At 43.5% G+C, this 13,993-nt stretch overlaps 1 protein-coding gene across 1 annotated transcript in view; it reads right to left on the bottom strand.

Annotated features, from left to right (window-relative positions):
- Positions 1-8,452: 8,452 nt before the first annotated feature.
- Positions 8,453-13,993, bottom strand: part of CUNH13orf42 (chromosome unknown C13orf42 homolog) — a 55,741-nt gene continuing 50,200 nt past the window's right edge. The window contains exon 4 of the mRNA XM_023731510.1: positions 8,453-8,570. Within this exon, the coding sequence (XP_023587278.1) occupies positions 8,453-8,570 (118 nt within the window). The remainder of the gene's footprint in view (positions 8,571-13,993) is intronic.

Below are 13,993 nucleotides of genomic sequence, written 5' to 3'. Positions count from 1 at the left end.
ATTTTGAGTGTAAGCACACCCATGAAAGCATGTAAGCCAGCCACTTCATGCCTTTATCTCCCCCCATTTTAGAAAGCCAATGTCTAAATTGCCTGTCCCTATCAAACCAGTACTGAGGAGACAACATGTTCCTTGGTCTTAGAGAACCTTCTGTTCTGGTTGGAACTTTGAGCATCTACATTCATAAAGTCCAGTCCAGAGCAAGCCATCAGATTGCAGCAGCTCACCGTGTCAAACATCTTTCTCTTCATTCAGTAGGGTTTTGGTCAGCTTATCGCTAGCCATCCAAGCTAGGTCACAATGGGTAGCAGCCTTAGGCTCAAGAGTTCACACACACTTCCCAGCACTTCAGACAGCCCCTTCACTCTCTCACCCCTAGTCTCCTTGGGCTAGGTCGATGGGTTCCACCTGTAAACATAGGAATCCACACAACTCCTTTTATTTCTAACCAGCCTGCCTTTCCTACTGCTCTTATCCTTAGCCTCCATGGGCTGGGTCAATGGGTGTTAATGGAACATGTCCAAACTCAGCCCTTCTCTTCATTGCTGCACTTCCCCACTTCCACTCATCGAGTGGACCAAGTGGTCACCACAAGTGAGCAGACCAAGCTGTCTACTCAGTGGCTTCCTTTATCTTCCACTCCTGGAAGGGGGCTCTTCCTGATGGACACTGACTTTTCCTGCCTTGATGCATCTGACAGCAAACCACTTGCTCAAAATTCAAAAAGCAAAACAGTCACTTTTTTTTCCTTCTGTAGATCCTGCCTTCAAATGCAAATCTCCAGTTCTCTCAGCAGTTCTGGATAGTTTTGCATGTCTTTTTAAGTGCAAACCTGGGTGGGGCTCAGGTTTTCAACCTAAGGCCCCCACTCTATACATAGGGCTGCTGTATTCAAACAGCCTGTGTTTCCCTTGAGCAAATCCTAGTTCCCCTTTTAGCATATTCAATCAAGTATTGGCTGAAGGAGGAGTTACACCTCTCTGTAATCTGTAATACTCAATATTCATTTCTACCATACATTTAGGTCTGCTTTACAACACTAGGTAGGAGAAACATTTAATATCCGTAGTATATTCGGATAAACACATAATCGTAAACACATAACTCTTTTTAAAACATTCCAGTTGCATCTTCTCTTCTCCATACTTTAACTATGTTCCCACTCATATGCATATGGCCTTGGGCTTCTGGCTGGGTGGAGCCAGTAGACCCTGGCCCCCTATCAATCATCCGGCTTAACTGGCCTGGCTCTGGCCCCAGGCCACTTCAGCTGTGGCTTTTCAGCCATTATAGGTAACAACAACCAAAGCAACCATCCAAGAATCAAAAGTTTAACTTCCCACTCCCCTTCGTTGTTTCTCTTACAAAGTCCCATGCTTTCATGAGTCTGGAGCCATTGCAAAGAATCCTGCTTCTGACACCAACTGTAAAAATAGCTTTGGGGCAGTGTATGACCTCCGCTAACTTCACAAGGGGGAAGAAGAATCAAGTTCCACAGCCCAAGGCTGATCCCAATGAGGCAGGGGTCAGACAAGCCTCCTCACTACACCATCTTTACCAATTCTGACACCAACGTTCCTCCCACAGCACTCTCGACTGGGTTTGATAATTCATTGCAATGGCCACACAGAACTCACAGACAATACTTACGATTGTGGGGTTTATTAGGGAAGTAACAAGTTACAATCCAGGCTCAGGAACACTCAAGGATACAGTTCTTCCATCAGGACAGCCTCTTCCCAGCTGTGCTTTCAGGCATACCTCTCCCTGGCCCTAGGCCTCTCCCCAAAAGCACTCAGCTTTCTCTCTACGTGGGTTGGAAAGCCCACCACGCCATCTCCTGCCGCCAGGTCTCTGCTGCTGGGTCTCTGCCTTTAGTGTTACATCTCTCTCTCTCTGTCTCCTGGTTCTGGGAGCATCTCAGTGCAGGGATCCTCGGTCCAAAGGACGTGCTGGCTCCTGGCTGTTCTTCCTTGGTGGTGGTGGAATTTTCTTCTTTCCTGCCTCTGGGGTAGCTCATTTCAAGCCCAGCGGGATGACAAAACTGACCAATCCCCTTGGTGGGGCACAATCATCATATTTGCACAGTCCTGCCCAATCATCTGGGTGAATGTTATAAGACCATGGTGAGAAAGGCCACACAAAGTGATCCATCATGCCACAGTGGACAACAGCATTCTGAATCAAAAACCAGCCTGCTCTCTCCCTTGGCTGTGGAGTATGGCCCACCTGGCCCTGCCTGCTCTGGTCTCCAGCCTCCTCTTGCATCACATCCCTGTCCCACTCCTTGGGCTCCATCCACCCCAATCTTGGACACTTCCCTCACCTAATTAGCCTGCTTTTCCACCACCTCACTCGCTCCTTCTTTTACTCTCCTCTAAGGGCTGGAGTGCTCCGGGCCCTGGCCCTTGTCCTGCTCTCCTCTTAGATTTTCACTCCTGGTACCTGGGGGCCTCTTCTTGGCCCATGCCTCCCAAGTCCACCTCTGCACTCTTACCCAGCTTTAGACCTGTAGCCCCAACCACTGCCTGAACTCTGCATTCAGGTGTTGAATTTCCCACTGGGCATCTCTACCTGGAAGCCTACAGAAAGCTCTAAGTTAATGTATCCAAAATAGAACTCTTGACTCCCCCACCGCACCCCCCAAAAACCTTGCTAATCTGCCCTTCCCTTACCCAGCTCAATAAATGGTACCTCCATCACCTAGTTGCTCAGGCTAAAACCCAGGGATTTCCCATACTCCATATCTAATTCACAGAGCACCCAAATGGCTGTAAGTTCTACTTCAGAATCCATCCTAAATCCAATTATCTTGAATCACCTCAATTTCTCCCACCCGGGTCCAAGCCACCATCTTCTCCTGCCAGAACCACTGCAGAGCTGCCCAACTGGTCTCCAACTTTCCCTTTTGCCCCCTAGTTAAATTCCAACCCAACAGCCAGAATGGTCTTTTAAAAACTAAATGGGACTTTGTTACTCTCCTGCTCAGAGCCCACCAAGGACCCCCAGCATGTTCATCACTGCGCCCTCCAGCTTTCCTGACACCACCACATTTGTTCCTCCCTTTGCCTGGGCAGTTCCTCCCCGGCCTCTGTTCAAGTACCACCTCCTTAGAGAGGCTTTCTCTGACTAAAACCCACCTCCCTCCTCTTCTCTCTCTACCCCTTTCTCTATTATTCTTCATAGCATATTTTATTACCTGACACTTTATTATATATACATGTGTATGTTTACTTATTGCCTGTACAGCCCTCTCTCCAAACATATAAACTCTGAAGATAAGGATTTTGTTTCACTGGCCTGGGGCAGTATCTAGGAAATGAATGGATGCTCAACAAACATCTTATGAATAAATGAATGTCATACATGCCGTACCTCCTTTAGCACAGATCCTTTGCCCATGATATGCACTCAATTCTTTTTATCTCAGTGTTTACTGTCCTCCCCTCATATCTCAGCTCAATATCACCTTATTCATTTAATTCAATCAGCCAGTCAGTCAACAAATTGGCATTGGTGGAGGCACCATTCTAAGCACTGGGGATAGAGTCATGAACAGAACAGACCAACTCGCTGCCTTCATGGAGCTTACAGTCTAAGGGGACACAGAAGTGTGTGTATAGTCCTGTCAGATACTGGTAAATCCAATGGAGAAAATCAGAGCATGGTGGAGATTAAGAGCAGTGGTGGTTTAGATAGCGTCTCCAGGAAAGTCTTCTCTGAGGAGGTGGCATTTGAGCATGACAAATGAAGCCACAGGGATCTAGAAAGTCCTACCCAAGTCCCACCCCACCACAACTAGCTCAGACTCCCCTGCTACAAGCTTTCAGTGACACCGTGGGCCTCTTTCGAAGCACAATTTTGATCCACATGTATTGGGGTAATCCTTGATTCATGTCTGCCTCTGAGAGCCCCATGAGGGCAGGGCCTCTGTTTACTTCCCCATTGAACACCAACACAGGGCTGGGACTTCATGAATAAATGGATAAACAAGCATAGGCAGTTCTCAAAGAGAATGTCCGGTAGGATTTTGTAGCCTCTGTAGACTGTGAAGTCAACCTCAACGGCCACATGAATTGATTTACAAAGTGTCTCTTCCCTAACCCTCCCCTTACCCTCACCACATACCTCCTGCCCCTTTCAAGGAGAGCTGGGCAGACCCAGAGTTGACAAACAGCTGGAGGGTCCTGGGCACCCATGATTTGATGAGGGGGTGGGTGCCTGGAGGAGCTGGAAGCAGATCTCACCCGAAGATGCATGTAAACCACGTGTGGACTGTGGAAGGACTTACCACAGAAGTTGAATCTGGTCAAATCTGGCCAGATCCAGGGGCTAGCATGATGCTCTGAGGAGAAGCTGGAAGAGGATGGAGGAACTGAGAGGGGAGAGGAGGCAGGCAGGAGCAGGGCCGAAGCCTTGAGATTCTCTCTTCCTGAGGACACGGGCAGCTTGGACAGCTTCAACACCACACCATTTCAGGCACAGAAACTGGACTTCCACTTCCCACCCCCATACTCCACTTTCTGGAGATTTTGCTTCCATGTCGCCACTTGCAAGCTCCAGACTTGAGGACAGCTCAGTTCTTCATCCTCACAGATCAGTTCTATACCCCTCTGTTGGCTTCCCTCAGGCCATCCAATCTGATTTTCCATGGCTGCTCAATGGAAGCCCCACCCTTACCATCCCCCACACTTTCCATGGCTGTTCTGAATACTGTCCTTTTGTATGCTGTCCCCCATCATGGAACGCTAGCCTTTAGCAATCCTCTGCTGAAGTATAAATCCATCTTTCAAGGCTCCACCTCTGCCATGGAGTTCTTCCCTGATTCCTCAATCTAAGTGGGCTCTCTCCTTCATGGAACTCTTGTGGTAGAGAGACTCCATGGGCAGCAGGTATTTTGCACAATTTTATCTGTGTTCATCCTATCTTTCTCCTTTGGATCATCAACTGAAATCATGTCTTATATGATTTTGCTTGGCACTTTGCAGTTGCTTAATAGAGACTTGACGACTGATTGGAGGAAAGCACCTGCAGTTGGCCATCAGGGATGTTTATGAAGAACTGCTGTCCATTCCTCATCCTTATAAGGGTTAAGTGTCATGCTTTCCACTTGGAAATTTTGTATAATTGAAAAGTCTTTCTGAAATAGAAACCTGTCAGACGAGACAGAATTTCACCTTAACAAAATTACAGGGTAGCATCTAGAACCAAAGGAGTTTGTAAATGACAGCTAAATCAGAGTTAGCCATAGGTATCGGCTTTAGCAGAAACTGGGCTGCATTCATAAAACCCCAGGACACTGTGTGGTACTGAGTGTGGTAGGCTGAATGATGCCCCCCCCCCCAATGATGTCCACATCTTAATCCCAGGAACTTGCGAATATATTACTTTTATACCTTAAAAGGGACTTTGCTGATATGATTACATTAACAATATTGGGATTATCCTGGATTATCTGGATGGGCCCAGTATAATCACAAGGGTCCTTATAAGAGGGAGGCAGGAGATCAGAGTGAGTAGTTAGAGATGTGATGACAGAAGAAAGAGGTTGAAATGATGCAAGGAAGGGGCCAGTACCTCAGGAATGCAGATAGCCTCTAGAAGCTTCCCTCAAAGCCACCAGAAGAGGCCAGCTCTGTTGACACCTTGACTTTAGCCCAGTGGGACTGATTTTGGACTTCTGACCTCCAAAACTGTAAGAGAATAAATCTGTGTTGTTTTAAGCACCTAGGTTTGTGGTACCCAATTTGTTAAAGTGGCCAAGAGGAAACTAACACGCCATGAGAAGGCCATCAGTAATGAGAGGAATGCAGTCTCCTATTGGAACCACCCTGGGCTCTGTTTCTGAGAATCGGCACCAGCAAGCCCTACTATGTCTGTCCTGGCAGCCATGTTCTCAGTTGCTTAGCAACCAGGCAAAGGGTAGGGTATGCACCATGCAAACCAAACTAAAGGCTCCCACTGCAACTTCCTCCAGGAAAGAGAAGACACTTGGTGTCAGGATTTAGAAACCAAAAGCTAAAGAACAAATGAGATGCTAGGGACTCACATACTCTTCTTTTTTTTTTTTTTTTTTTTTTTTTTTGACATTCCATCCAGAGATAGGTAGATTTTCACATATCAAAACTGAGACAAGTTTGGGAAAGCTAGAGCTGCTAACTTAGTGCCACAACAACCAGCTTATTCAATTGAATAACTGATCCATTCAAGGGGGAAAAGAATCAGTTGAATCAGCTGATTTTACTGAATTGACTTTTATTGTCTCAGATTTGATCTACCTCAGAGCCAAAGAGATATCACCCAAGATTCACCAGGCAGATCCCATAGTCTGGTGTTTATCACCCCAAAAGACAAGCCAGTGTCTTAAGTTTCTGAATCACAGGGTTTTCATTTCAGACAGTTTGTATACAGTCTCATGAGAGACAAAAACATACACAACATAAGCAAAATAGAAAAACACAGCTTCATTTCCCATAAGCAATAAATGCTACAAGAAAATCAGGGCTCCAAACATCCTCTGCTCCCTGTTTATTCTTTTCTTATCTATAAAAGGAAAATGTACACAGTGTCTTTGCCATGTAATGTCAGGGTCGATCTGTGATAAGCTGTAGTTTGACAAGAAGCAGAGTAAAGAGACCTTTATCCTGAGTTTATCCCCAGCAGTGAACTTTCGTATGTGGGGCTTCAAACAAGGCCACCTTTGGGAAAAGAGCCACTTTAATGCAGTTTATAAAACAAATCTCCCAAACATTTATTTTTCAGTCAAGCTTCTGGTTATATTGGGGTTACTATGAGCAACAAAATGAAAGAAACCTCCCACACATTGGCGTTGGCACACAATAAATAATAACGGGAAGTAGTAAAACATTTCCAGTCTGATTTCATTCTGAAACTTTTGTTGATAACAAAATTTCTAACAATGCTACAGAACTACTAATTGATCTTTTTTCTCACAGGAGTTATAAATACTTAGATTCAGACAGTCAAATTCACGTACATAAAAAGTTCTTTCTGAAAAACTGAACAATAAGAATACCATCACACAGGCCTGGCAGAAGAGAAAGCTGTGGAACTTTATTCAGTTCTCAGAATGACCTTAGCATAGAGCATCGTTGGCTTAATTTAGATTATTGGTTTTTCCTAGTCTATCTCTTCCTCTTATCCCCACTGGCATTCATATATTCATGAGCATGTACTCCTTAGGTGACTGTTTTAAAGAAAACACCAGAAGAAACAGGGAGGATGGACATAGTGAAGTGTATTCTCCAAACCAGTGGTTCTCAAACACAAGTGGGAACAACTATATGCAAAAATGCAAAACTTATGTTAAAAATTCAAACAGTATATTAAAAATGTAATTCTGATTCAGATTAGTTCCTGAAATACAGAAATCCTTTCTAGACCAAAAAGACTTAATGATTCTGGTTGCCCTCTTAATTCAGGGAAGGGAGGAGCATAGAGTGCCATGGACCAGTTGTATGGGTTCCTTCAAAGACTTACTGGCTGAGAATTAGAGAAAGAAGAATCACCCCACCTCGCTCCTTCCCCAGCCAGTTGACTGTGGGAAGTGGAGCTGAGTTCTCGGGCTTTGAGGGAGAGCGAGTGGTCTGGAGACAGGGCCCTAACACAGCCCTGCCCCAGCCCCCGGCCCAGGCACCTGTCTCATCTTTAGCCGAATCCAAAAACTGTGCAAAGAACTACCTTCTGCACAAAAGAAGGCAACCTCATGATGCAAAGAGTTAACATGCTCGGCTGCTAACCAAAAGGTTGGAGGTTTGAGTCCACCCTGAGATGCCTCAGAAGAAAGGCCTGGTGATCTACTTCTGAAAAAAATCAGCCACTGAAAACCCTATGGAGCACAGTTCTACTCTGACATACATGGGGTCACCATGAGTTGGAGTTGACTCCATGGTAACTGGGCGCAGTTTCAGTACATAACCAGAATGTTTCTGGGCCCCGTGGAAAAGGAGTTACCTCTTTGAAAACTTTGGCCAGAGATCCATGGTGGGTTCACTTCCTGTGCTGAGCATGAAGCTAGCAGCCACTTAGACACACGGGAGAACTAGACCCCAGGGACAGGCACGGTAAGGCCAGGGATGTGGGCCTAGACAACCCCCCACAAGTTCTTCCATTCCTTCTGTTTGAAGTCCAGCCAGGCTGTAAAAACCTGCTCACCTGTCCATGTACAGAAATCAAGGCTCCCCAGGTCTCCTAAGGCAAACCCTTTGGAAAGCTGTAGGTCTGTTTGGCACTAACTGAGCACTAGCAGGCAGTGTGTTGCTGGGTTTGCTTTGTTACAATTTCCTCTTTTAACTCTACAAACACCTTATGCTACATGGAAAGCAGATCCCTTCTCTGGGATCCACCCTGAGAAAGGCCAGGAGCCCAGATGGAGTCAGGGCACAGTCTGCTCCCAGAGTCTTTCCCGCAGAAGCCACTGCTCTTTGGGGTTCTACATCTCATAGTCGTCCTCCCCTGAAGACGCCAGGGGCTCCAGGGCAAAGAACTCAGCATCCCATTCCATGTCTTCTCCTGAGAGGTTGAAGAGGATCTGTCTGGATCTCCCCAGGCTGGAAGGGAAGAATGATGCAGAGAGTTTAAGTTCAGCTTGGCTGGCAGCACAGAGGGAAGGGATGCTCTGATTGTCACCATTCTGGTGGAGACCATCAGATTGCTCCCCAGTCCTGAGCCTGGTGAAGGACCAAGCACTGATATCATGGTCAGACTTTAGGTGGACCCTGGCCTGCCCCTGAAGGGGAAGGATGGGAGATGGCTCCTGGTTGTAAGATGTCCAATACATGGTCTATTATTGTTATGGACTGAAGTGTGCTCCCCCAAAATATGTGTTGGAATCCTAACTCCTATGCCTATGGATATAATCCCATCTGGAAATAGGGTTTTCTTTGTTATGTTAATGAGGCCATAAAAATTTAGAGTGTGTCTTAAACCTAATCACTTTTGAGATATAAAAAGAACAAATTAGGCACAGAGACAGCAAGCACAAATGGCAGAAAGATAGATGCCATGTGGAGATTGCCAGGGAATAAAGAATGTGGGGGTTACAGAAGCTGAGACAAGGATCTTCCCCCAGAGCAAACAGAGAGAGCCTTCCTCTAGAGCCCTGAATTTGGACTTCAAGCCTCCTAAACTGTGAGAAAATAAATTTCTGTTCATCAAATCCACCCACTCGTGGTATTTGGGTTACAGCAGCACTAGGTAACTAAGACAATTATTATGGGAGAAAAAGCTATTTAGAAAACATCCTGAATCCATCAGAGTTGGACAACTCTTGTAAAAACAGAGGAAAACAGAGGTTGATGACCTTTGATGGGCCATTCTGTTGTGAACGGTCCCAGCAGAAGTTCTCCATCCAGACAGTGGCCAATGGCTTTTAAAGTCAGTAGCCTCCAATTAATTTGATGCTGGTTCCACCTTGATGCAATTCCCTCTTGTACTCCAAACTCTCATTAAAAATCTGTAGCACAAAGAGGGCAGAGCAAGATGGCAAAATATGTGGATGTTCTCATTTACTCCCCCAGCCACTAACACACTGAATAAGGAATAAAAATGAGCACAGACTGAGATCTCAGAACTCTGGACAGCAGCTGTGGTGTCGGAGAGCCTGGGTGAGTCCAGAAGCAAGGGAGAGGAGAAGCGAGGATGTCACAGAAGCTGGGAGAACCTACCTGCTAATATCTGGAGCCCTTGCTCATCGTAGCCATTTTGGGACCAGGCTGGGCAACACCCCAAACAGGGAAGAGAGCTAATCTGAGGAAGCTGTAGCCTGATTTTTTTAAGGCAGTGCAAATTGGCCGTAGGAGTTCACAGGCCGGGCAATTGGGAGTGGGCAATGGGAGATCGTGGCACTGTGAGAGAGTGCTGCTGAATCTCACTGAGGCCCAAGACAGAGGGGCACTAGGACTTGGAGGAACTGCAAGGGGAGCGGGGTGAAAGAAATCTTTCAAACTGACAGGTAACACAGAGGGAAGTGGCTGGCTCCTGTTCACAGAGAGACACCATGGGAGGGCCTGTGCAGGGGTGCCCATGATGGAAAGACTCAGAGAGCCCCCCACCTTCTCCATAGGAAAGTCGAGCCCCAGCGCTTATGTCAGCATCTGCAATCAGCTAAACACTCCCTCCCACACATGTATATTGAATTCCAGAGATCAAGCATCCAGAACACCTCAACCAACACTGAAAAAAACCTAAGGATAAGCGTGCCCTCTAGTGGTTCTCAGGAGAATATAACCAAGCCCACTGCCACTGGGTCAATTCTGACTCATAGAGACCAAGTGGGGCAGAGTGGAGCTGCCCTGTGGGGTTCTCAGAGCTGTCTTTGAGGAGGTGAACTGCTGCATCTTTCCCTGTGGAGTGACTGGTGAGTGATGACCTGGGCCTTTCAGTTAGCAGCTGGGTGCTTGTCTGCTGTGCCACCAGGGCACCCAATCAGAAAATTTTCCCACAAACACAAAATTTAAAGTAAAAAAAAAGATAACAAAATAGCCAATGTTCAACAAAAATATAATAAAATACACAAAAGCACAAGAGAAGGACCAATCAAAAACAAAACAAGAAAAAGGGGAAATTTCTCCTGTGGAGGCCAGACTAATGCAAAGAGTTGATAATTTTCAGACTATGGTGCTAAATATGTTTAAAGAAAGCAAACAGCACACAGAAAACAAATTAGCATAGATCAAGAAATAAATGGAAGAACAAAATGACTCAACAAAGAAATTGAAAACATCAAAAAAACGATAACTACTGGAACTGAAGAATAAAGCAACTAAGTTAGAAAAAGCATGAGAAACACTCAACAATAGAGTAGAACAGACAGAAGATAGAATAAATGAACTAGAAGACAAAATAACTGAACTTACCAAGTCTCAAGAGAAACAAAAGAACAAAGAAAAGCAAACAAACCCAAAAAGAAATGCAGGATTCAATTAAGAAATCTAACATTAGAATTATTGGAATCCCAGAATAACATGACAACAACAAAGGCATAAAAATAATTTTCCAAGAGATAATCAGAAGGAATTTCCCAGACCTGAACAGAGAACCAAGCCTGCAAATACAGGAAGCTACATGAACATCAGAAAAGGCACAAAAAGATCAGCTCTGCACCATATCCTAATAAAATTCTTGAAAACCAAAGACAACGAAAGAATTCTGAAAGCAGCATGAGAAAAATACAATACAACATGTCAAGGGCCTTTCATAAGAATCAATGCAGATTTCTCCCCAGAAACTCCAGAGGTCAGAAGACAATGGAGTAACATATATAAAATACTGAACAAAAACAATTACCAACCAAGAATTCTTTACCAAACAAAGTTCTTATTGAAAAATGAAGGGGAAATCAAGACATTCCCAAACAAACAGAAGCTCTGGGAATTTGCCATTACCAGACCAGCTTTGCAAGGATTACTCAAGGGAGTACTCCAAATGGAAAGACAAGAGCATTAAATAAATACTTGTATCTATACACAGGAAAAACAAATAAATAAATAATAAGAGAGATAGATCTCCAAAAAACACAACCACATGGGCAATCCTAAGGACCAAGTATATGATATTTTCAGAGAATAAACTCAGTAATTAAATCCCACAAACAATACAACATCAAGTTTGTAAGAAATAAGCACAAAGTAAACTTACTGAATGAATATAGGTTGTATATTGATTATAATGGAAACACACCAACAAAAAAGGGGGAGGGAGGAGCATATCAGATTTATTATGTTAAGATTGTATGTTACTGTTGTTCCTATGTTAAACATTGTTGCAATTGTAAGTTGTAACGTAATACATGTGATAACCACTAAGAAATCATCAAGAAAAAACACTCAGAAGAAGGAAGAAAGCAAAACAGTTCATCACAAGAAAGCAGCCAAATACAAATAAAATCAGAAAAATAAGAATTAAAAAAAAACAAGACACAAAACACTCAAAAAACATATAGCAAAATGAGTGAGGCAGTTTTGTTTTCAGTAATAACCTTAAATGTAAATGGTCTAAATGCCCCATGCAAAAGGCAGAGAGTACCAGAATGGAGAAAAAACATGATCCATCCTTTTGCTGTCTACAAGAAACATACCTTAGACAAAAGGACACAAACAGACTGAAAATAAAAGGATGGATAAAAATATTCCATCTGACCAATAAACAAAAAACAGCAGGGGTGGCCATACTAATATCAGATAAAATAGACTTTACATCAAAATCTATTACAAGAGATGAAGAAGGATATTACTTAATAATAAAACGATCAATCCAGCTCAACAATGTAACAATTATAAATATATATGCACCTAATGGCAATGCAACAAAATTCATGAAACAATACTAATATGAAAGGATAAATAGACAACTCCACAATAATAGTAGTGGACTTCAACACACCACTTTCAATTATAGACAGAACACCTAAAAAGAAGACTACTAAGGACATTGAGAACATAAATAAAACCATAAGCCAACTGGACCTAACAGACATATATAGAACACTTCACCTAGCATCAGAGCAATACACATTCCTCTCCAGCTCACATGGGTCATTTTCCAGAATATACCATATGCTGTAACACAAAATAAGCCTCAACAAATTTAAAAAGATTGAAATCATACAAAGAATTTTCTTAACCATAACAGAATGAAGCTAGAAATCAATGAGAAGAAAAATAAGGAAAAAAAAAAAAGGAAACTAAATAATGCACACGTTGTTGCTGTTGTTGGTGCCGTCAAGCTGGTTCCAAATAATACTGAACCTATGTACAACAGAATAAAACATTGCCCAGTCCTATTTTTACCAAAACAAAGGTTGAGAAGTTAGAGGGTTGACATGTTGTGGGGTTGTTAACCAATGTCATAAAACAGTATGTGTACTACTGTTTCATGAGAAACTATTTGTTCTGTAAGCCTTCACCTGAAGTACAATAAAAATAAATAAAAAATTAATTAATTAATTAAAAAAAAAAAAACATTGCCCAGTCCTGAAACATCCTCAGAATCATAGCTACGTTTGAGCCCATTGTTGCAGCCACTGTTTCAATCCATCTCATCAAGGGTTTTCCTCTGTTTCACTGACTGTCTACTTTACCAAGCACGATGTTCTTCTCCAGGGACTGGCCCCCCCGATAACATGTCCAAAGCACCTGAGATGAAGTCTCACTATCCTTGCTTCCAAGGAGCATCTGGCTGTACTTCTTTCAAGACAGACTTGTTCGTTCTTCTGACCGCTTATAGTATATTCAATATTCTTCGCCAACACCATAATTCAAAGGCATCAATTCTTCTACCAGTCTTCCTTATTCATTGTCCAGCTTTTGCACACACGAGGCAACTGAAAATATCAGGGCTTGGGTATGGCCCACCTTAGTCCTCAAAGTGACATATTAGCTTTTGAACACTTTAAAGAGGTCTTTTGTAGCAGATTTGCCCAATGCAATACGTCCTTTGATTTCCTGACTGCTGCTTCCATGAGTGTTGATTGTGGATCCAAGTAAAATGAAATCCTTGACAATGTCAATCTTTTCTCCATTTATCACGATGTTGCTTATTGGTCCAGTTGTGAGGATTTTTGTTTTTTTTATGTTGAGGTGTAATCCATACTGAAGGCTGTAGTCTTTGATCTTCATCATCAGTAAGTGCTTCAAGTCCTCTTCCTTTTCAGCAAGCAAGGTTGTGTCAACTGCATGTTGCAGGTTGTTAATAAGTCTTCCATCAAGCCAGATGCCACATACTTCATGTAGTCCAGTTTCTTGGATTATTTGCTCAGTATACAGATTGAATAAGTATGTTGAAAGGCTACAACCCTGATGCACACCTTTCTTGATTTTAAACCACGCAGTATCCCCTTGCTCTGTTCAATCAACTGTGTCTTGGTTGTGTATAGGTTGCTCATGAGCACAATTAAGTGTTCTGGAATTCCCATTCTTTGCAATGTTATCCATAATTTGTTATGATCCACACAGTCAAATGCCTTTGTATAGTC

The sequence above is a fragment of the Trichechus manatus genome, unplaced genomic scaffold, assembly GCF_000243295.1.
Source record: "Trichechus manatus latirostris isolate Lorelei unplaced genomic scaffold, TriManLat1.0 scaffold00044, whole genome shotgun sequence".
In the NCBI taxonomy this organism is placed as follows: Eukaryota; Metazoa; Chordata; class Mammalia; order Sirenia; family Trichechidae; genus Trichechus; species Trichechus manatus.
The sequence above is the reverse complement of the archived record's forward strand: the minus strand, read 5'-3'. Positions and strand labels throughout refer to the sequence as shown.